This window comes from Hyperolius riggenbachi, chromosome 6 (assembly GCF_040937935.1).
Source record: "Hyperolius riggenbachi isolate aHypRig1 chromosome 6, aHypRig1.pri, whole genome shotgun sequence".
In the NCBI taxonomy this organism is placed as follows: Eukaryota; Metazoa; Chordata; class Amphibia; order Anura; family Hyperoliidae; genus Hyperolius; species Hyperolius riggenbachi.
The window spans coordinates 31,930,125-31,951,781 of record NC_090651.1 but is presented as its reverse complement, the minus strand read 5'-3'; the positions used below and the strand labels follow the sequence as shown (position 1 = coordinate 31,951,781).

General features: G+C 44.5%; 1 protein-coding gene across 1 annotated transcript in view; it reads left to right on the top strand.

The window, feature by feature from the left end:
• Window positions 1-21,250, top strand: part of TXNDC12 (thioredoxin domain containing 12) — a 33,143-nt gene extending 11,893 nt beyond the window's left edge. The window contains exons 5-7 of the mRNA XM_068239075.1: window positions 3,319-3,388; window positions 7,391-7,474; window positions 9,027-21,250. Of these exons, the coding sequence (XP_068095176.1) occupies window positions 3,319-3,388; window positions 7,391-7,474; window positions 9,027-9,103 (231 nt within the window). The 3' untranslated portion in view covers window positions 9,104-21,250. The remainder of the gene's footprint in view (window positions 1-3,318; window positions 3,389-7,390; window positions 7,475-9,026) is intronic.
• Window positions 21,251-21,657: the final 407 nt, after the last annotated feature.

The window sequence follows — 21,657 nt, the reverse complement described above, 5'->3', positions numbered from 1 at the left end:
CCTATCACAGCCGATTGAGCTGATTGGCTGGGGAAGGAAGAGGAAAAAAAGTAGTAAAAAATATTAGAAAAATAGACATAAATATTTATTAAAAAACAAACACCTGGGGTGTGATCAGACCCCACCAACAGAGAGCTCTGTTGGTGGGGAGAAAAGGGGGGGGGGCGGGAAATCACTTGTGTGCAGAGTTGTGCGGCCCTGCAGCAAGCCCTTAACCACTTCAGTCTATCTGGACGGATATATCCGTCCAGATAGACTGTGCTGCTGCCGCTGCCTGGGGAGCGCGCCCCTGATCAGTGAATGGGGATATAATTCCCATTCACCGATCTAAGTCCCCTGCAGAAAAAAACGACGGTATCTTATCAGAGACCGCGATATTTCTGCAAAGGAAAAGTTTCCTGGAAGCGTGATCGTACTTTTTTGACTATGGCCAAATAGTAAACTACACCCACATACATTCTTTTTAATTAAAGTATTACATTATTTTACATTTAAAATCATCTGTTTCCCTCCCACACCAAAAATTACCCAAATAGATTTTTTAATAAAAAATAAATAAACATTACAATAAATAAAAAAAAACCAAATAGTTACCTAAGGGTCTGAACTTTTTAAATATACATGTCAAGAGAGTATCTTATATTTTTTTAAATTATAAGCTTGTAAATAGTGATGGACGCAAATTGAAAAAATGCACCTTTATTTCTAAATAAAATATCGGCGCTAGAAATTGTGATAAGGACATAATTTAAACGGTATAATAACCTGGACAAATGGGCAAATAAAAGACATGTTTTAATTACGGTAACATGTATTAATATTAAACTATAATGGCCAAAAACTGAGAAGAAATGATTTTTTTCTATTTCTTTCTTAATCTTCCTGTTAAAATGGATTTAGAAAAAAATAGTTCTTAGCAAAATGTACCACCCAATGAAAGCTTAATTAGTGGTGGAAAAAACAAGATATAGATCAATTCATTGTGATAAGTAGCGATAATGTTATTGGCGAATGAATGGGAGGTGAACGTTGCTCGGATGCATACGATTTTCGACACCGAAGGCTGAAGTGGTTAGAGCTGCAGTGGCCATTTTTGTGAAAAATGGCCTGGTCTTTAGGGTGGGTAAAGCCTGTGGTCCTGGAGTGGTTTAAACGCTGGTTTTGATGCATGTTTTTAAAAACGTGCATTATGAAAGTCAATGGTGATGCATAGGTTTTGCGTTTTAGTGGTTTTTTTTATATGCGTTTAAAATAAACAAAAAAAAAACAAGTTTGCTGACGTATTTCCGCTTCTGTTGACTTACTAGTGATTTGCATAAAAGGCATAAAAAAAAGCATACAGAACGCATAATAAAATATATATTTATATTTGTGTGTGTATATATCTCACAAATGCATTAAAATGCAAGAAAGACGCATGTGCGATGAAAAAACGCAAATGCGCAGAAATCGCATGTAAAACACACAAAAACTGCACAAACGCATAAGCAGCAAAACTACATTTCCTGCACTGAAAAAGTGGGATCAGCGCATCACCAGGCCGCCTCTGAATGGCCTCAGCTCAGAGATGCGCTGAGCCCCCCCAGAGACTACAAACGCACCTTGAACCCAAACAGAGGCTCTGCATATACACCAAAGAAAAACTAACAAGTGGGAGCAGCTGACCAGAATTAAATCAAACATAGCAAAGAAATGAACAGCGCTACTTAAAAACAGATGAATGCTTACCTGCAAAAAAGTGCAGACCCCACTCATGGGATACAAATACACAATGAGCACACATACAACCTGTCTACCACTTGGAGGATGTTAGTTTCCACTAACACCTTGCATGCAATTTGTTAGGTACTCGTCCCTCCCACTGTCGAAGAAGTCTTTCCTCCATGGGAGGGGACCTAACACTAACTAAATCCTACCTATGCATATGCATAGCCTGGGCGCGCTACCAGTAAAATTAAGAATTGCGCAGAAAAAATGGGATCAGCGCATCACCAGGCCGCCTCTGAATGGCCTCAGCTCAGAGATGCGCTGAGCCCCCCCAGAGACTACAAACGCACCTTGAACCCAAACAGAGGCTCTGCATATACACCAAAGAAAAACTAACAAGTGGGAGCAGCTGTCCAGAATTAAATCCTGCACTGCCCAGTGTGTTCCGAGCCTAAAGGTGTATTTGGAAAGCATTTCTACACAATTATGAAGCGTTCCCAACATCTATACATATCAAAGGGTACTGAGGATGATGTCGTCCTCAACAGAGGGGGTACTTGGTGAACTCTGCCTCCAGTAAAGATGTGCGGCATGTAATGATGCTGACAAACACTATTCCATAGGACAGCTGGATAGGAATGGTAGTTACCCTGCAACCATGGCAAGGTTTCAGGCAAGGCCACAAAGGCCATGGCTTTGGGCACCAGGAAAGGGGAGGGCTGTGGGCAGCAGTTAGCCTGCCGAACATTTGTCCTGCTACACAGTGTTTGCATAAAGCGGTGGACCAACAGCCGGATCTGGCACTCGGTAGATGAAGGGGCAGAGAACAGGCACTTAAGTGATCTCTGAGCTGCCTGTCATTCACCAAATGTGCCACTCACCAAGGAGCTTACACTCTAATCTCTGCCATCATGTCACTAAAGGTGGCCATACATCAAGCGACTTGGCCGATCGACCATCCAAATCGATTATTATAATCAAATTGGATGAAAAACTGAGCCGCCAAGTGCATGCTCGACCAACAAAGCGACTAATTTTGGGATGGAAATTGGTTGCATTGTCGATCGCGCATGCTGCAAGATGTCGGGTGTGCGGTGGTACGGCGGCCAATTTCAGCGACGAAATGACAAAACCCCCGCCGCTGCCCCCCAATGTATAAATGTGACCTTGTATAGGAAGGAGGGATGAGGTGAAGCCTGCACTGAAATTTAGGTAGTTTATTGGAAAAGTGCAAAGCGGGTGGAGTGGACACCAGGTCTATGTCCCCCTGCGGACGTCCGTTTCGCGCTGCATAGTTAAACCAAGGTCATTTCTGTGAGCTGAACTTTCCTTTTCCCACTTGTACAGTGCATTCTATATGCTTTTATGTTAAGAAGTCTTGTAAACGTGAATACGAGGAGGTTGTTCTAGTGGAGGGACAATAGAAGGTCATGTGCAGATCTGAGACTGCGGATGGGTTGTTATGAGGTGATGTACAAAGGAAGAAGGATTATTTTATTTCCATGTATTTGCTCTGAGGTGCAGCATTGTAATTGAGTGGCCCTTCTGTTGGGTACACAGCAGCAGCACATGCTGAGCAGCCCGTTTCAAGTCCATTATTTTATTTGACAGGATGAGGAAGAGCCAAAGGATGAAGCGTATAGCCCCGATGGCGGATACATTCCCAGAATCGTCTTCATGGGTAAGTGAGCGTGGTCGCGGCTTATAGAGAAATGAAGGCTGATTTTCTGGTGTGGAGAAATGAGCCTGATTAGCGTTCTTTTGGGGAATTTAGTTCTTCGCATTGCCAGTTTAGTTGTGAGGCCAGTGTGGAGAGTGAATATATGATATTGCAGATCAGGGATGGGTAGTGAGATGCTATTAATTAATATTTATATAGCGCTGACAGTTCCCACAGCTTGGATACATCTGACTGATTTCGGCCGAGTCGAATTGTCGATCAGACATACTTGTTGCAGCAAACTATTTTTATCCAATTTTATAATAATGAAATTAGATGTTCGATCGGCCTCAGGATCGCTAGATGTATGGCCACCTTAAAGAGACGCTGAAGTCTCGTAAAAATCATGTTTTTATTTAAAAAATGTGCTTAGCATGCTAGCCCTACCTAAACCGCCGCATCCCCGCCGCAGAAGTCTAACTAAATTTCCCCCCACCCCCGCAAAATCAACGACTTTCTTGGTCATGGATTTTGCTGCTGTAGGAGGCAGAGCTTTCAGCCGCAGCTCTGCCTCCTTACTCCTCTATCTGCCGCGTATCCCCGCCTCTCCCAGTGAAGGAAGACTGAGAGGGGCGGGGGAGAGGTGGCGATCCGGGCTGACAGACGCGCTGAGAGGCAGAGCTGCGGTTCATAGCTCTGCCTCTCACGGAAGCGCTGCCCAGATTGCCTTCTGGGGAGTTAAGGGGGATTTAGTTAGATTACAGCGGCGGGGATGCAGCGGTTTAGGTAGGACAATAATGTTAAACACATTTTTTAAATAAAAACATGATTTTTACCAGGGCTGTGGAGTCGGAGTCGGGGCAATTTTGGGTGGCTGGAGTCGGGAAAAAATGCTCCGACTCCTAATGAATTTAGACTGTAATTAAAATAGAAAATATGATAAAATGTTCTATTTCTCAGGTAATAGTCACCATAAATAATTTATACATACAGTAATAGCTGTGCTTAGTCCACAAAAATCAAAATTAGTTACTTGTGCTGCTTCAATAAAGCAGTCCCCGTATTTTTAAAGTCAGATATACATACAGGTATCGGATTGTGACTGTATATATGATGTGTACACAGGAATCTCTTATATATACTAAATAACATCTATGCTGTAAGAATAAAGCCTGATGTGTAGCCGTGTCACTAATAGAGATGGTCAATGAGATTGAAATAATTCTGCGTTGATTCTGATTTATGCAAATGTATGCACTCTCTTTGCTGATGAAATCAAATAATTTGATATGTTGTTAAAATTTTGGTTTGGTGACTACAAGTTAAATGGTACCTGAGAAGGATGAAAACAAGTGTTTATACATACCTGGGGCTTCCTCCAGCCCCTTCAGGCTAATCAGTCCCTCGCTGTCCACCTCCACCACCTGGATCTTCTGCTATGAGTCCTGGTAATTCAGCCAGTCAGCGCTGTCCAGCCACGTGCCGCTTCCACAGCCAGGAGCATTCTGCACCTGCACAATAGTGCTGTGCAGGTGTAGTATGCTCCCGGGTGGCGGAGTGTGTGCATGCGCACTACGCCAGATTGGCTCAAGTACCTGGACTCATAGCAGAAGATCCAGGTGGTGGAGGAGGGCAACGAGGGACTGATTAGCCTGAAGGGGGCTGGAGGAAGCCCCAGGTATGTTTAAAACTTTAATTTCATCTGTCTCAGGTTTACTTTGTTACACAGTAGTACTATACTCTACATATGCACTCCCCACAGAGCTGCAGGGAATCCACTGAGAATGTTGTGCACATTGAACACTTAGGTGTTGTCTCTCACCCCTAAATAACCTGGTTCAGATTGTGCATGAAGAATGTGTAATAATTCCTTATTCCCCTGCAGAGTACCTGCACATCACTCTTACATGTACCCACACTTACATTGCCTAGGGCCTGATAGATGTTCTTTGTTCCGGCCTGCACCTTTTACAAGTACTCTTACCAAGGACTAGTTTTAGTCTATGACTAAAGGGAATAAATATAGTAGTCTACATATCCTTCTCACTTCAGTTGTCTTTTAAAATTCCTAAGCGTTGGCAGTTAAGAGACGAATTTCATGTTACATACTTTCAATCAACTAGATTGTAATATGCAAATTAGAGGAGTCGGAGTCGGTGGAATCCTAAACTGAGGAGTTGGAGTCGGAGTCTGAGTCGGTGGATTTTTGTACCGACTCCACAGCCCTGATTTTTACGAGACTTCAGAGTCTCTTTAACTGTCCCTCAGAAAAGCTCACAATCTAATCCCTACCATACTTGTATGTCCATTGTAGTTTAGGGCCAATTTAGGAGGAAACCAATAAACTTACCTATATGTTTTTTGGAATGCTAGAGGAAACCGGAGACATATAGTATTAGAAGCAGAGCACAGAAGTCAGGCAAGTGGCATAATGGCAGTATTTATTTATCACTGACATCTTCTGCAGCACTGTACAGAGTACATAGTCATGTCACTGTCTGTCCTCAGAGGAGCTCACAATCTAATCCTTCCATAGTCATAATCTAATGACCTACCACATTATTATTATTATTATTATTATTATTATTATTAATAATAATAATAATAATAATAATAATATTATTATTATGTATTTATAAAGCGGTGACATCTTCTGCAGCACAATACAGAGTACATAGTCATGTCACTAGCTGTCCCTTTTGTACAGATTCACCCAATTGAAACAATGATTAGAGATGGTCATGAAAAATGCTAGTAATTCTAAAGCCACTCCCCTTTGCAGGTATGGTATTTTCACACTCATGTCACTTTATTGCCCTCTCTCCTTAAAGAATAATAACAGCTGGAGAATCAATAGCAAAAATCTGGGAGAGAGTGAGAGTTTTTTTTTGTGTTTTTTTTTTTTACAGAATTCGATGTATGATCACTGCAAATTCCATATGAACACCGATCAGTCAGTGGAATGAGTCCTTTTATTTGATTTTGTTTTCCACCTATTGATCTGCGCACAGAGGGGTTTACTCTCCCCAGAAAATGATTCACATTTTTTAATGATTGATGGCTGTGATGTCAGATCAGCAGGACAGTTGTGACACACAGGAGCTGATGCATTTCCTAATGCCAGGGGAGCACGACAGTTACTCTATTTGCACTGTTGCTATGGTAATGCACAGTACACTGTTCGAAAAGCAATGTGCTAAAAGGCCCTGGAGAAATTACTGTGCACCGCCTGCCTACTGCAAAATGACTGGCCTTTTGTGCATCAAATCCACTGACTGCTACCATGTCTCCCTGAAAATAAGCCCTAGCTGAGATTTTGAACATGCTTGAAATATAAGCCCTACCCCCGAAAGTAAGTCCTAGCGGCAGTTATTATAAGGAAAAAGTATGGCAACTTGTATTATTACCATACTGTATTCTGTCCTCTGTCTTCCCTGTCCCCGTGTCCATCCTTTTTACCGTGATGTCCCCGTATCCTCCAATGTCCCCCAGCTCCATGTCACCAGCGCAGATTCAACTTCAGGCAACTTGTGTTTCTGTTGGAGCCGATGGTCTCACGGGTAGGAGCATGGCTTCGCCATTGGGCTACTCAGCCGGTGCAGTGATTGGCCTAATAATAAAGCAATGGTCCCGCCCGCAAGACCATTGGCTCCAATACAGTACAAGCAAAAGTACAGTGCAATGCACAGGAGGGAGAGGCGGCCACCAGACATTGGTGCAGTGCAGCTCGGGCATCAGTCCTGTCATCCTAGAGCACAGCAAAGTTATCGGCTGTGTGCAGGGATAGCAGGTGCCTGATCAGTACACGGTGTTCATACAAATATCTCTGAAATTTAGCCCTAGCTCATCTTTTGGAGCAAAACATTTTTTCGGGGAAACACTGTAGTAGTTCTTTTTTAATGTCCCTGCAAATGTGGTTGTTGGGTGGGCGACTTGCACCTGTTTCAAGAGGTATCTCTGTAGAGTTGGAGACATCGGTAGACTACAAAACCACCAAATTGCTACAAACCTTTTGTCTTGCAGATCCCAGTGGGAACGTTCGTCCAGAGATTATAAACGCTAAAGGGAACCCAAGTTATAAGTATTTCTACAGCACCTCGGAGCAAGGTAGGTCTATCTGACATTGGCTTGGTTGTTTAGAGACTCTGTATAAAAAAAAAAAATGCCCCTGGGGGTACTCGCCTCAGAAGGGGGAAGCCTCTGGATCCCAATCAGGCTTCCCCCGTCCTCCTCCGTCCCGCGGTGGTCTCTGTCTGCCCCTCGGAAGACACAGCCGACAATTTGTCAGACTGTACAATATTTAACTTTCCTGGCTCCAGCAGGTGGCGCTGTTGCTGCTCTCCACTCGGAAATAGCCGATCCCCATCAGGTCTGCTCTACTGCGCAGGTGCAGGAGACTTGCGTCCGTACATTAGAGCGGACCCGACTGGGATCAGCTATTTCCACCTATTTCGGAACAGAGAGCCACTCCTGGGCATGCGCTTGAGCCAGTAATGTAAATATTTACATTCCCGCCGTTTGGGGAGCTGTATCGCTGCCGCCGTGGGATGGAGGAGGGCGGGGGAGGCATCGATAGGATCCAGAGGTGAGTACCACCCAGGGGCGTTTTTACTTAATACAGATCCGCTTTAAAGAGGAACAGTAGAGAAAATAAGAATGAATAAAATTGCTTATTTTTTTTCAATATTCATTTAGGCCCAATTCACACTTAAGTTAAAGAGGAACTCCAGTGAAAATAACGTAATAATACAATAATTATGTGTAAATGATTTAGTCAGCGTTTGCCCATTGTAAAATCTTTCCTCTCCCTGATTTACATTCTGACATTTATCACATGGTGACATTTTTACTGCTGGCAGGTGATGTCACTGGAAGGAGATACTGCTTGCTTTTTTGGCAGTTGTAAACAGCTGTTATTTCCCACAATGCAACAAGGCTTCCACAGTGTGATGTCAGAACTATGGTCCTGACATCACACTTTGGGAGGGGTTTCACCACAATATCAGCCATACAAACCCCCTGATGATCCGTTTGAGAAAAGGAAAAGATTTATCATGGGAAAGTGGGTATCAGCTACTGATTGGGATGAAGTTTAATTCTTGGTTACGGTTTCTTTTTTTTAAAAAAAGGTCAGTTCCCGGATGGGAACGGATCCAATGTTTAACCTATGGATCCGTTCACATTTGTCCGTTTTGAACAGATCCGTTCCGCACGATCCGCTGAACACCCAGAACGGTGATGGATCCTGAAGGGGGGCAATGAGAAAACAAAACGTTTCTTCACAATAGTGAAGAAACAACCATTCTAAATAGCAAAATCCACTTTGGGGGGATGTGTGGAAACGGAACGGAAAGCAGCCTTTGCTAATTGCCACTGTGATTGACCTGGGGAAGCGGGCTGAGACCCGCGAAACGCTCCACAGCCTATCTTAGATGACACCATGCTTCCTCCTTCCAAAGCTGAAAGGAGGCACTATCGAAGTCACGTGACACGCAGGGAAGCGGAAGTGAACACCCCCTGACCCTGTCCACAGGCTCAGTGCTAAACAGTGCTCTCTCTTCTTTGCCAATCAAAGAGGTCTATTAAAACAAAAAAATCGACTGTACTGTAATATAATATATTCTACTGTACTGTAATATCATATATTTCTCTTCCCCAGTGGTTGAATCAATGAAGGAAGCTCAGGAAAAACTCACTGGAAACTTTGCCAAGAAACTGATAGAAGACGAGTTATAACCTCTAAATTCCCTGTGTGGGATCTGTTCCCTGATCACCCGCCAGGCTGAGGGTTTCTTCACATCACTGGGCCTGGAATACAAAGCTGCTACTGCCCCCTACTGTCCAACTCACTGAAAGGTCCACTGTCTCCACAGTGAACTGTACCTTCAGATGTACCTCAGGGTACAATGGTCTCTTATTTTTTCGTACTCTGCTCCATATTCCTTTTACAAGGTATTTTGACAGTTCTCTTCCAATTTAAATATTATTAATACACTTTAAATGTGCTTATTTAGAAATAACAGCAGCCAATTCCGGGTCTGCTGCCTGCATCTTAGCACGGATAGAGGAGGACTTCTGATTGCTGTTAAAGGGCAGCAGATTTGGTGCCTTCACTGATGAAATCTAGGACTGACTTGCTGTAGCAGCTATCTGGCTTACTGATGGCGATCCTGTTCCTCACAATCTTTTCAATTCTCATTTTCAAATCATAGATTCCATCTCCCTTGTCTCACCAGTGGCCTCTAGTGGTCGGAGGGGGAACATAAGCAGACTGTTATCTACATGACGGCCAAATGCACTACCGGCTTAAAGCGGACCTGAACTCACAACTTCCTCTCTGCTCTAAAAGATAGACAGCAGCGTAATAACATTTCACGAAAAACATTTCTTCGTTACAGCTGATAGAAATCCTGCAGTGTGTCTACTTCCTGTTTTCATGGAAGCAGAAATAGGGTTTACATTCTGTGTTTACAAATTAGCTGCTCTGCTGAGACAGCCACAGCTGAGATCAAATTACCCTTGTGATCAGTTACAGTTGAGGGTGAATTAGGCTAAACTCTCGAAAAACACACGGCGGATTTATCTTTGTTTTCCTTCTGTCCTGTGCAAGAGTTCAGGTCCACTTTAAAATTAATCTAAACTAATGAGATAAACTGTTGTACCCTAAATTAATCCTAAATATGACTTTCCTGGAGTTGCATGTTTATAGTTTGGCTTAAAAGTTTACAGATCTTATGCTGGATACACACCATGAGTTTCCGCGTCGCACGCGGCCGTCGATACGCGTCGATTCGATTATTTCCGAACCTTTCCGAACGAACTTCGATGATTTTTAGGTCGAATGCCATGTAAAGTATGGCAAATCGACCTAACGATCCATCGAAGCTTCAATCGGACAGGTCAGAAAAATAATCAAATCGACACGTATCGATGGCCGCATCGAACGCAAAAACGCATGGTGTGTATCCAGCATTAGAATGAAGGCTGTCTCACCGACACACTTTGTTTATTCAAGTCACATGCAGAGTAAGACTGGTTTGCTGAACTGCTTATCCCTTCCCGTTTGGCAGGCATACATCAAATAAGGGAGCCAGGAAAAAAATGCCTAAAAATTTTCAGATATCGTCTACAACAATTTTTTATATATCGTTTCTTCATCTTTATCTGAGATAGAATAATAAATACATTAAAATAACGGTATTAAAAAGGGCAAAATATTGTCTAACAATGAAAACCAAAATATATTTACAGTTATGAGCATAGTAAAACATTGGTAAATATTACTGATCTTTTACAACAACTAAACCTAATCCTACTCTTACACAGAACCCTCCCTTAGTGGTGCCTTACCCTAAGACCCCACTGGTGGTGCCTAATCTTAAGACCTCCCTCCTGACGCCTAACCTTAAAATTCCCTTTCTCCGCTGCAAATTACATTAATTCAAAAAGCGATACATTTCTAAAATAGTACATTTCAGAGCAATCATTTACAAAATTACAATTGTCAGAATGGATTTCAAAATTATATTTTTCAAAACACTAACTCTCAAAATAAATTTTTTTTGATAGGACGCCCTTGGCGCCCGCTATTTGAGCGCCCAGATTTCCTTTTTGGTGACTAATAGGTGATATTTTGCATTCGCGTTTATGGGGCGTCCAAATAGTCTATTAGCCCCAGGAGCCCAAATCTCCTGATTCTGTTTGGCAGAGTCATACACAAATATGACCTTTAGTTTGTTACCAGGCAGATTTACACTGCAGCCTGGCTTCTCCCAACTGCACACAACTGTGATGTAGAGTCCTGGATTATTTACCCTTACAAACAGGCAGGTTCTGAGTAGGATTAGTTGTGTACATACACATTTACCTCATCATGTCACATAATTTCAGGTACATTTTACTATTCAGAATTCCAGCTTTTACAGCTGCCCAAGAGTCGTCGGTAGTTAGAATTAGAGAGAGACTATACATTGGTGGTGGAGGTATTTCCCTTTAAAAAAAAAATTGTATCTGAGGCAAACCTCAGGTCAAAGGCCAAATAGTTACCTGAAAGGAGGGAACCCTCTGAGCCTTGTAGAGGCTCTTCCCGCCATCCTTCAGTCAGCCATCGCTGAACATGGACCTCCCCCAGGAATCCTGATTCGAAGCTCGCGACCGCGCTCATCTTCAAGCATGTGACTGGGCGCACTGCACCTGTGTGAGCAGGGCCTGCTCATGTATGAGTTGGTCCATGCTAGTGCACAGTCACAGCTGCAAAGCTCGCATGGATGCATGAACAGAAGCGCAGTCGCCATATGTAGGAGTGTCCCCGGCAGTGGCGGCGGTCAGGAGGATGGCGTTCCAGAGGTTTCCCTTCTTCCCTCTTTATATATTTGATTTTTGACAATAAGTTCCACTCTGGATCACTTTAAGATAACTAATATTTTTACAAAACATCTGCATAATAAATACAATATAATGTTCTATTAATTGCATAAAAATTAACTTGGGGTTTTAAAATGCACATTACGGCACACTTTTGCGCTTTATATTTTTAGCTTCGTCTTATCGTCAAAGTATTTGGATCATCACATGCCACCTTTTGTGGTAATTTAGCCTTTTTGTTGGTTGCTGTATTGCTCAGCTCGCTGCAAGTGACGTATCCTGAACCAGTGAGCGATCTGTTAAATGAAATACTGGTGTGGGCGGGGTTGCCATATTACTCATCTCATGTGAAGCCGGAAGTGACGTATCCTTCACCAGTGACCAATGTGTCATCTGAAATACTGGTGTGGGCAGTGTTGCCGTATTACTCAGGTCACCGGAAGTGACATATTCCATACCGTTGACCGATGTGGCATCTGAAATACTGTTGCAGCCAGGGTTGCCATATTACTCAGCTCACGTGAAGCAGGGAGGGACATATCCTGGACCAGTGACCAATGCGTTTTCTAAAATGCTAGTGCAGTCAGGGTTGCCGTATTACTCAGCTTTCAAGAAGAGACGTATCCTGTACCAGTGACCAATGTGTTATCTGATATACTGGTGTGGGCAGCGTTACCGTATTACTCAGCTCACCGGAAGTGATGTATTCCATACCGGTGAACGATGTGTCATCTAAAATACTGGTGCAGTCAAGGTTGCTATATTACTCCTCTCACGTGAACCCGGAAGTGATGTATCCTGTACCAGTGACCGATGTGGTATCTGAAACATTGGTGTGGTCAGGGTTGCCATATTAGCTCACCGGAAGTGACCTATTGCATACCGGTGACCGATGTGTCATCTGAAATATCAGTGTGGTCAGGGTTGCTGTATTTTTTCAGCTCACGAGAAGCCGGAAGTGTATCCTGTACTAGTGACTGATGCGTTTTCTAAAATACCGGTGCAGTCAGGATTGCTGTATTGCTTGGCTCACATGAAGCCAGAAGTGGCATATCCTGTACCAGTGACCAATGTGTTAACTGAAATGCTGGTGCAGTCCATACATTGGATGGCTTCATTTTTTCTTTTCCTCTTAACATTTCTGCTTTCCCTGGTCTCAGCATAGCTTAGATTTTTTCTGATTGGTCACCAGTTTCACCCGTCAAAATACTGAGATTTTGCTGGCATTGAGTCATTCAGTTCAGTGGGGTTTTTTTGCTCTGAAGATGACCATTTTCTACGTGGCCTGCAAGCATAATAAACAGGTTAATGTAGTGCATATGTAAGGATTGCATATTACTCAGCAGTGTACATGAAATGTCAAGGTGTAATGTCCTCTCTGCTCTAAAAGATTATTTGCAGTATAAAATCTACCACAAATAAAAATTGTAGCAAAACACAGCACTTTGTTCTTCAGTGGAAAGCTCCTTGCTTCAGTGGAAAGCTTCTGGCAGAATTCGAAGAGGTGCTAACATTATCTTTTGTTTACATTTTGTTGTCACGTTTAGTAAACTCTGTACTGGGCTGGGAAGCAGAAAGAGATGAGTTAGATTTTAATATATAAATACAGCAGCTATGCAATAAAATGCCATGGCAGCTTTCAGAGCAGATAAACTGTACTTTGGGAATTTGTAATTTGTAGACCAGCAATACTGTATCACTTGTCCACAAAAGCAAATATGATAACTGTACGGGTAATAAAAAGTAGGAAAACACATTTTTATTGAATGTTATGTCAATTTTATCCTACTAATATCTACTGGTGCAAGATGGTGTTCAGGGTAAACGGGAAGATATTAATAGTTTCATCTACCACAAAGGGTGCATTGTATACCTAATTTCATAGAGGTTTGGAGTAAAAATAGTTTATGGGCAGTGGACAGTAGCTTAAAGTGGATCCGAGGTGAACTTTTACTCATTGCATACTTGTGTTCCTTTCCTATTGTTTATAGGGCATTCCTCAAGCCAAATCCTTTTTTGTTTTAATACTCTAATTTCCTATAAATGAAACAAGCCACGCCCACATCTTCTCCAGAGAGCCTTGGCAGTAGCAAGGGCTCATGGGTGCTCAGTCTGGGCAGGAGGAGGGGGAGGTGTTACTAGCCATTGATTTCAGAGGCGGAGGGGGGATTAAGTTTTTTTTTTTTTTTTTTTTTTAACTAAACTTTAGATAAGATATATAGACAAGTTACTTGTTATAGTTAGTTTTTCATCTCGGATCCACTTTAAATTACACTGGACTGTATGGTCTTCTGGATATCAGTACTCTTTACGTTCCTGTAGGTGGCACTGTTAGGCTTTTGTATCTTTGATGCTTAGCATCTTCTAGAAAGCAGTGTCTGTAGTCCAGAGCTAAGCACTTCTGTTCATTCTAAGGCTTGCCATACACTATGCAGCTTTCTTTCCATAGATGTTAGGCTAGATAAACACATTGAAACACATTGAATCTAATGAAAATCTATTCTAAGTTTATATCTGGCTGTTTTACTTAGACCTAGGAAACCACAGATCTGATAAATGTTCACAGGTTAAGGGCTGGTTCATACGGACGCTTGGCCGCGTTTACCACCAAGCGTTCGGGACTAGTCTGCTAAACGCTCCCATTCAAGTGAATGGAAGAGTTTAGCATAGTGTGATTACCGTCAATTGCGCAAAAGTGCTGTTCCGATCCCGATTTAACACGTCGTTTCGGCCGGCCCTAGAAGCCGCATGCGACGTCCAGGGTCGGCTAGACGGGAAGCCGACGATGGCCGTACCGCCGCCCCCGAATGAGAAGTCACAGGACAATGCGGCTTCCGGCCGCCCCGACCGCCGCCAAGCGTCCGTGTGAATCAGCCCTTAAGGTAGCCATAAATCTAGCGATGATGGGCAGATTTGACCAAGAGACAAATCTCTCTCTAATGGAATAAGATTAGGCCCAGTTCACATTATCGTTATATGCGGAACCAGACGTACGGATCGTTGCGTCCGTTCCGCTGAATGGACAAAAAAAATGCTGCAGCACTTATTTTTCCGGACACCGGAGGGCAGCGGACCTGAAACGGAAGGTTATGCAGAGCAATAGGGACCAATGTAAAATGGAAGTTTACAACACACTGGCTATAAAAACGGAACGGATCCGTTTGGCAGGTTACTGTTTCTAACGTTAATGTGAACCGGGCCTAAGAGAGAGATCTGTCGGCCTTCCCGTTCACCGCAGGCCGATTCCCGATTGAGTTTATGCTGAAACCGATCGGAAATCGGCCTTGTGACACCGCCTCGCCAGCCCAACCCTGCCCCTCAATCTGCATATGTCACACACGCACCCCTGTTACGCTGGCAACCACGTGGGCCACGTGTATGCGAAGTTTACTGAGCCAGCGGTGGACATGGACAGGTAAGGTATACTGCACTGAAGGGGGGAGTGGTGTAACGTTGTTGCTCGTCCCAATATCGCACGCCGCGTACCCGATCGCCCACTATGGCCCGACATCTTGCAGCATGTTCGATCGATACGTGCTCAAAATTGATCGCATCGTCGATTGGGCATGCTCTTGACTGCACCGATTTTTATCCAGTTCGACAATTATCGAGTCAGATGGTCGATCGGCCGCCAAGTTGAGAGATTTATGGCCACCTTTACTGAGCATAATCTATGGCCAACTTTAGGTATTCTTGATAGATTAGATATTCAACTCTAACGGTGGCCATACATCAGCCGACCAACCAACCAATCGACCATCCAATTCAATTATAGAATTGGATGGAAATTGGTGCTGCCAAGTGCACACCCGACAAAGCGACCAATTTCAGGACAAAAATTGGCAGCCGGTCGACCACGCATGCTGCAAGATGTCGGGCCGAAGTTGGTTGGTCGGGTGCGCGGCGGTACTGGAGCCGATTTGCGAACAAGCGACAAAACCCCCGCCGCAATGCATAAATGTATGCAGCGTGTGCATTTATACATTACCTGTCCGGTGTCGGTCTCCACGCGGTTTCCGTCCATCTCGCCGGGTTCCGCATACACACCGGCAGCGCATAGCGCCTGACGTCACGGCGGCGCATAGCGTCTGACGCCAGACGCTATGCGCCGCTAGCGTGTATGCTGCTGTTACCCGCCAAGATGGACGGGCACTGTGCGAAAACTGCTACAGGACAGGTAATGTGTAAATGCACACACTACATATATTTATACATTTTGGGGACAGCGGCGGCTCAGACAATTCCCTGATGATTTCATGCTATAATCTGACGGGAATCGGCCTGTAGTGTATGGGCAGAGTCGACCAAGACACAAATTTATCTCTAATCAGATTCAATTAGAGATAAATTTGTCTCTTGGTCAAATCTGCCCATAATCTTCTGATGTATGTCCACCTTTAAAAAAAAACACTTTATTAATCCTAAATGTGTTGAACACTGAAATAATGCATGATACCCAATTGAATAAGCCGGTTCTTTTATCAATCAAGCTCAGGCGTGGGCTGTCTAGTCATTACTTTGAGAGGAACAGAACTAGCAGCTGATTGACCAAAAATCTATTCTCGTGTTTTATCAATAGATTTACTTATGAGTACATATGTTCTCTGCCTGGATTTGGCAATAATGAGATAAACTAACTGGCCTGGGAACGTTTTCAGCAATAATCCTAACATAAATATTTCAGTCCTTTGGCCAGTTTAACGTTGAGCCCCACATTTCTTATAGTTGCATGTGGCAGAGCCACTGCAGGTAGCTTCGTGCTGCAATTTGTGAGCATTAAAGACTTTATAATGCTCAATTTGTGAGCATTATTGCCTTCATAATAATTTCAAAATGTAATGTATTTTTTTACCTTTATAATCTGCTTATTAACCAAAAATGCCAAGAATAATAAAATTGCAAAAAGTAAACTTTTTTTATACTCGCGTATAAGCCTAATTTTTCACCACAAAAAATGTGCTGAAAAGTTACCTCTATGGCTTATATGCGAGTCAGTAAGCAGAATGCATGGTAAAACAGGTTTTGTTACTGGCAGAGGAGCGTAAGGATTGTGCACTAGTAATTCTGCTCTTACCAGCTTGCGCTCTGCTGTGTCAGTGCCCTCCCATCCCCTGCAACATGGTCTGCAGAGTGTGCTGCTCAACACTACCTGTGTCCCCTGGCTTGTGGAGCGCAGCATGCAAGCAATGTGTCAGCGATGATCAGGGATTCTTCCGGTGTGGCAGTTGCTGTGTCTCATATCTATGATGCCATCTAGTGGCGTCTTGAGACACTGTTTCATCCTTGGGGCACATCTGGATATGGGGAGGGGGGCTGACTTGTACTGGGGGAACATCTGGCTACTGAGGAGAGGTCTATACTGGGGAGGGGCATATACACGAGTCAATCACTTTTTCCTGGTTTCTGAGGGGAAAGTGGGTACCTTGGCTTATACACAGGTTGGCTTATATGCAAGTATATACGGTAGTTAGCAATGCAGAGGACATAATGGCCTACAGAATCTGATGAAGCGTTACATAGTTTGACACTGCTTTTTAACTGATGGAAGTTAATACCCGATTGGTAGCTTCATGTAGTTTACACCTAGCATGTTTCCTTGTCCTTTATTAAACATACCTTGTTTCCAGCAGGCCATTAGGGTTCTGTCGCCTGAGCCATAAGTCTGCAGAGGCGTAACTACAATTTATGGCCCCACCACTTCCCTTGTCTTCCCTTGGTGGCCCTCACAGCCTTGGGGCCCATCTCGCAAGGGTCATAAAGCAAGTGTGGCCATTGTGATCTTCACACCCATAACAAGTGTAGCCACAAAAACACCTTATTTGAAGTATAGTCCCCTGTATTGTAAGAAGGGAAGGTTAGTAGTTGGGGGCCCCACGGGTCTCGGCCCCCCTTCGATCGCAGGTGCTGCTCCCCTCTAGTTACGCCACTACTTGTCTGGCATCTACTTGGCGTATGGACGGCCATTTTGTTATGTAAACAGATACACCTCCTTCCTGCAGATGTGCTGTGTTGCCGTGAATATGGTTTCACCAACTGAAATGACTCTGCTCGTAGAGGACTTTTAAACAGGCTGTTCTTGTGTGTAGAGAGTTTCACAAAATGGCTGCCCTTGTTTGCAGGAGGCACACAACATGGCTGCACTGTTGCGCATAAGGTGCATTCACACACTACTATACTGAGACAATTGTGGATTATCAATCTATAGTAGATCTTATCCTTCCAGTATTTCAAAGCCTCAGGTTCCTTTTCATTTAATTTAGAGTAGCTGTTTGAGGGTTGTAATTTCCACTATTATTGTTATGTAAAGGTCCAACCAGGGCTGGATTTACCATATTCACTGTAGGCACGTGCCTATAGGCGCTTAATGATGGAAAGGATTGAAAGGAGGCTCATTCCCCTCCCTGAGCACCTCCCTCCCTCCTTCCCTATGCAGAGTCCTGATGAGTGTGAATGAGTGGCTACTCACCCAGCTTTCCGTATTCTACTGACGAGATCTCCCTTCAGTCGGGAGCACCTCTAGCTACTTAACTTCCTTGGCGGTGTGGACGAGCTCAGCTCGTCCATGACCGCCGACATGCACCGCTCCGGCCCTAGTGGGCTGATTTTGCAAATTTTTTTTTTTAAACACGCAGCTAGCACTTCGCTAGCTGCGTGTTGTACACGATCGCTGCCGATACGCCGCTTCCCGACGCGTAACAGGCCCCACCCACCCTCCACCCGGGACCCCTGCGCAGCCTGGCCAGGCAGTGCTGAGGGGTGGATCGGGACTCCCTGTGACGTCACGATGTCGCAATCGTCGCCATGGCGACGGGGGAAGCCCTAGAGGAAATCCCGTTCAGAACTGGATTTCCTGGTGGGTTTGATTGGCGGCGATCGGAAGGGTGGGAGGGATGCAGCAGGGAGGGGGGAATCCTCTAGCTAGCGCTAGGCTAGCTACATGATTTAAAAAAAAAATAATTAAAAAAAATACGATCTTAATAGAACGCCAGGGTGGTTAATACTAAGGGTACCTCTGGCTACTTATTATTGAGGGTACTTCTGGCTACCTAATACTAAGGGGCACCTGTAACTCAAGGGAAGTAAGTGAGAAGTGACAGCTGGGCCAGCCAGCACACTTGCAGTGCAGTTTAGGTGGGGGATTGTAGGTTCATGAAGGGGACATCTGTGCCTATAGGCTCCTGTGAGGCAAATACAGGCCTGACACCATCATATTCAGTTTATATATTTAGAAATCTATGTCGAATATATATTGCAAGAAAACGATTTATTAATATGTACCGTATGTTTGATTTTTTTTCATTTTTTTTTTTTTTTTTTTTTACTGCATGTCGGCTCTTCCAACTTGATTTTAAACGGACAATACCGGTCTAGTGCAAATTCCCCAAATACGGAAGCCAGCAGCATTCCATACTGAAATTGGGAACTTTGCATATATTGACATAATTTTGCAGTCACCTATATGTAAATAAGACTAAAATACGTTTATATTGCACTCTATCTGGTAAACATGGAGACCTTGTATGAACAGATAACCGTGAAGTCTATATCTTGTGCTAAAACTATGTTAAGTGGGTCGTTAGGCCCCTGTATGAGGAATACGTTTGGCCAATGAGATGCAAATCATTATGCTGATGCAAGATTATGCAAATGTATGCAGCTTGAAAATGGACCAATCAAATCCTTACCTGTGGCTTCCCCCTGCCAGCCTTCCTGTGCCCTCGCTGCAGCTCCGCTCCCCGCCGGTGGCTCTCAGAACCGCACTGACATCATCCGGACTGTACTGCGCAGGCACAGTAGTTCTGCACCTGCGTAGTACTGCCCGTATGACGTCGGTGAGCCGCACAGGGGAGCTCACAAATATGCGGACCTGGCGAGGTTGGCATCTGCACTGAAGGGGACCGGGAGCCACCGGAACTGGCGCGAGGGCACAGGATGGCTGCCAGGGGCTGGAGGAAGCCCGAGGTAAGTGTATTTTTTATTTTTAGGTTGCTCGGACCTTCCCTTTAAAGAGACTCTGTATTTTGAAAAAAAAACCCTCTGGTGGATACTTCGGGAGGGGGAAGCCTCAGGGTCCCAATGAGGCATCTCCGTCCTTGGGGAATCCAGCGCTGGCTCCCCCGCAACTGCCTCAACAAGCTGTGATATATTTACCTTCCGCGATCCTTCACAGGCGCACTAGTGACTCTTTCTTCGAGTTAAAGGAGTTATCAAGCAAAGTTTTTTCAATATAAATGGCCTACCTGCCGCTGTTCAGTCGCCCAATTTGAGCTGGATCGCATGCTTTTTTCCCCCCACGGGGCTTCACCGGCTCTGCAATTCGGGCCATTTGTATTTCGTGCCCCGGAAGTAATACTGTTACTGGCCTAACAACTTCCCTGTTCCTGTACTTGGAACGCAGAGGGAAGTTATTGTGCATTGCGTGCTTCCGTACGTCCACGTATGGCTGCACACGCGTAGTGGAGCACCGGAGGAGGGTTTGAGCTTGCCTACGTCACTCGCAAGCCAAACCCTCCACTTCTGCCGCCACCCATCAGACACGCCCACTCCTCCCAGCACACTCCAATCCAAATGTACTCCAATCAAGTCTAGGCGGCGGCTGTGGGAGTGTGCTGGGAGGAGGTGAGCGTACGGCTGCACACATTAGATCACTGCGCCAGCGTCCCACTGTTACTAAAGTTATACTGCGCCTGCATTGCCACAGTAGTTCTGGGGAGCCCGACCTCGAGGTAGGGGCTTACCGCACGAAAATTATACATTTGGACGGGGAATGGAGGGCACGATCAGGCTACAAAAAAGGTTAGTTACACGCAGGCATGCGTGTTTTACATTTGTTCGATTTCCTGATGACTCCTTTAAGGCAGAAATGGCTGAGCCCGATCGAATCCACTCTACTGCGCCGCCGCGAGTTCTTTGCGCCTGCGCAGTAGAGCGTATCAGGGCGGCCTCAGCTATTTTCGCCTTAGCCCGAAGGAAGAACCATTAGTGCACCAGCGGAGGATCGCGGTGGGTATATATTTATCTTGCCGCAGTCCGGGGGGGGGGGGGAGAGGGGGTTTCCCGGCGGGGTCCCGGCACTCGAACGGAGGAGGATGGGGGAAGAAGCCTTGTTGGGATCCAGAGGCCTCCCCCTCCTGAGGTAAGTATCCCCCAGAGGGTTTTTTTCATTACAGATTCTTTTTAACATTTACTTTGAAAGCAGGGAATCTTGTCAGACCTGTATATATCCCATTCATAACCCTCCATTGTGGTTTGCATTAATCCATGTAGCTATGCGGTGGCCCCAGGTTCTCTGTGCACAGAAGCTTGTAACCTTATACCTGTGTATGGAGATTAGAATAATGTGTGGAGTGCGAGTTTCCTGCCTTGGGAATATGCAGCAGAACGGTTGTGTTTCTGCGGATGAGTGCGATCCTGCATGGGCGACTTCACCGCATCGCCCTTCTCCCAGCCAAGAGCTTGATGTGCGTTTTTGTAACACTTGATTATAAAAAAAATAAAAATACGATTTTGGAAAATAAAGTAATTGTGTCTTGTGATCATTCAATGTGTATGGGAGGCGGTCTGGGAATTTTATGGACAACTGAAGTGAGAGGGATATGGAGGTTGCCAATTTTTTCTCCTTTTAAGCAATACCAGTTGCCTGCTGATCCTTTGCCTCTAATACTTTTAGCCATAGCCCCTGAACAAACATGCAGCAGATCAGGTGTTTCTGACATTATTGTCATATCCGGAGCAGTGCTCTTCAGCGCTGCTAGATTTGGACGCAGCCGGCGCCTCCATAGACTACAATAGGAATCATTCCTATTGCATCGCTCAGTGAGTAACGTCGGCTCCGTCAGAAGACGAAGCTGAAGTTGCTTAAACATAATAATTCGGCCTCCAGCAATCGCTGAAAGCCGAATTATATCATTCCCCCACTATCCATG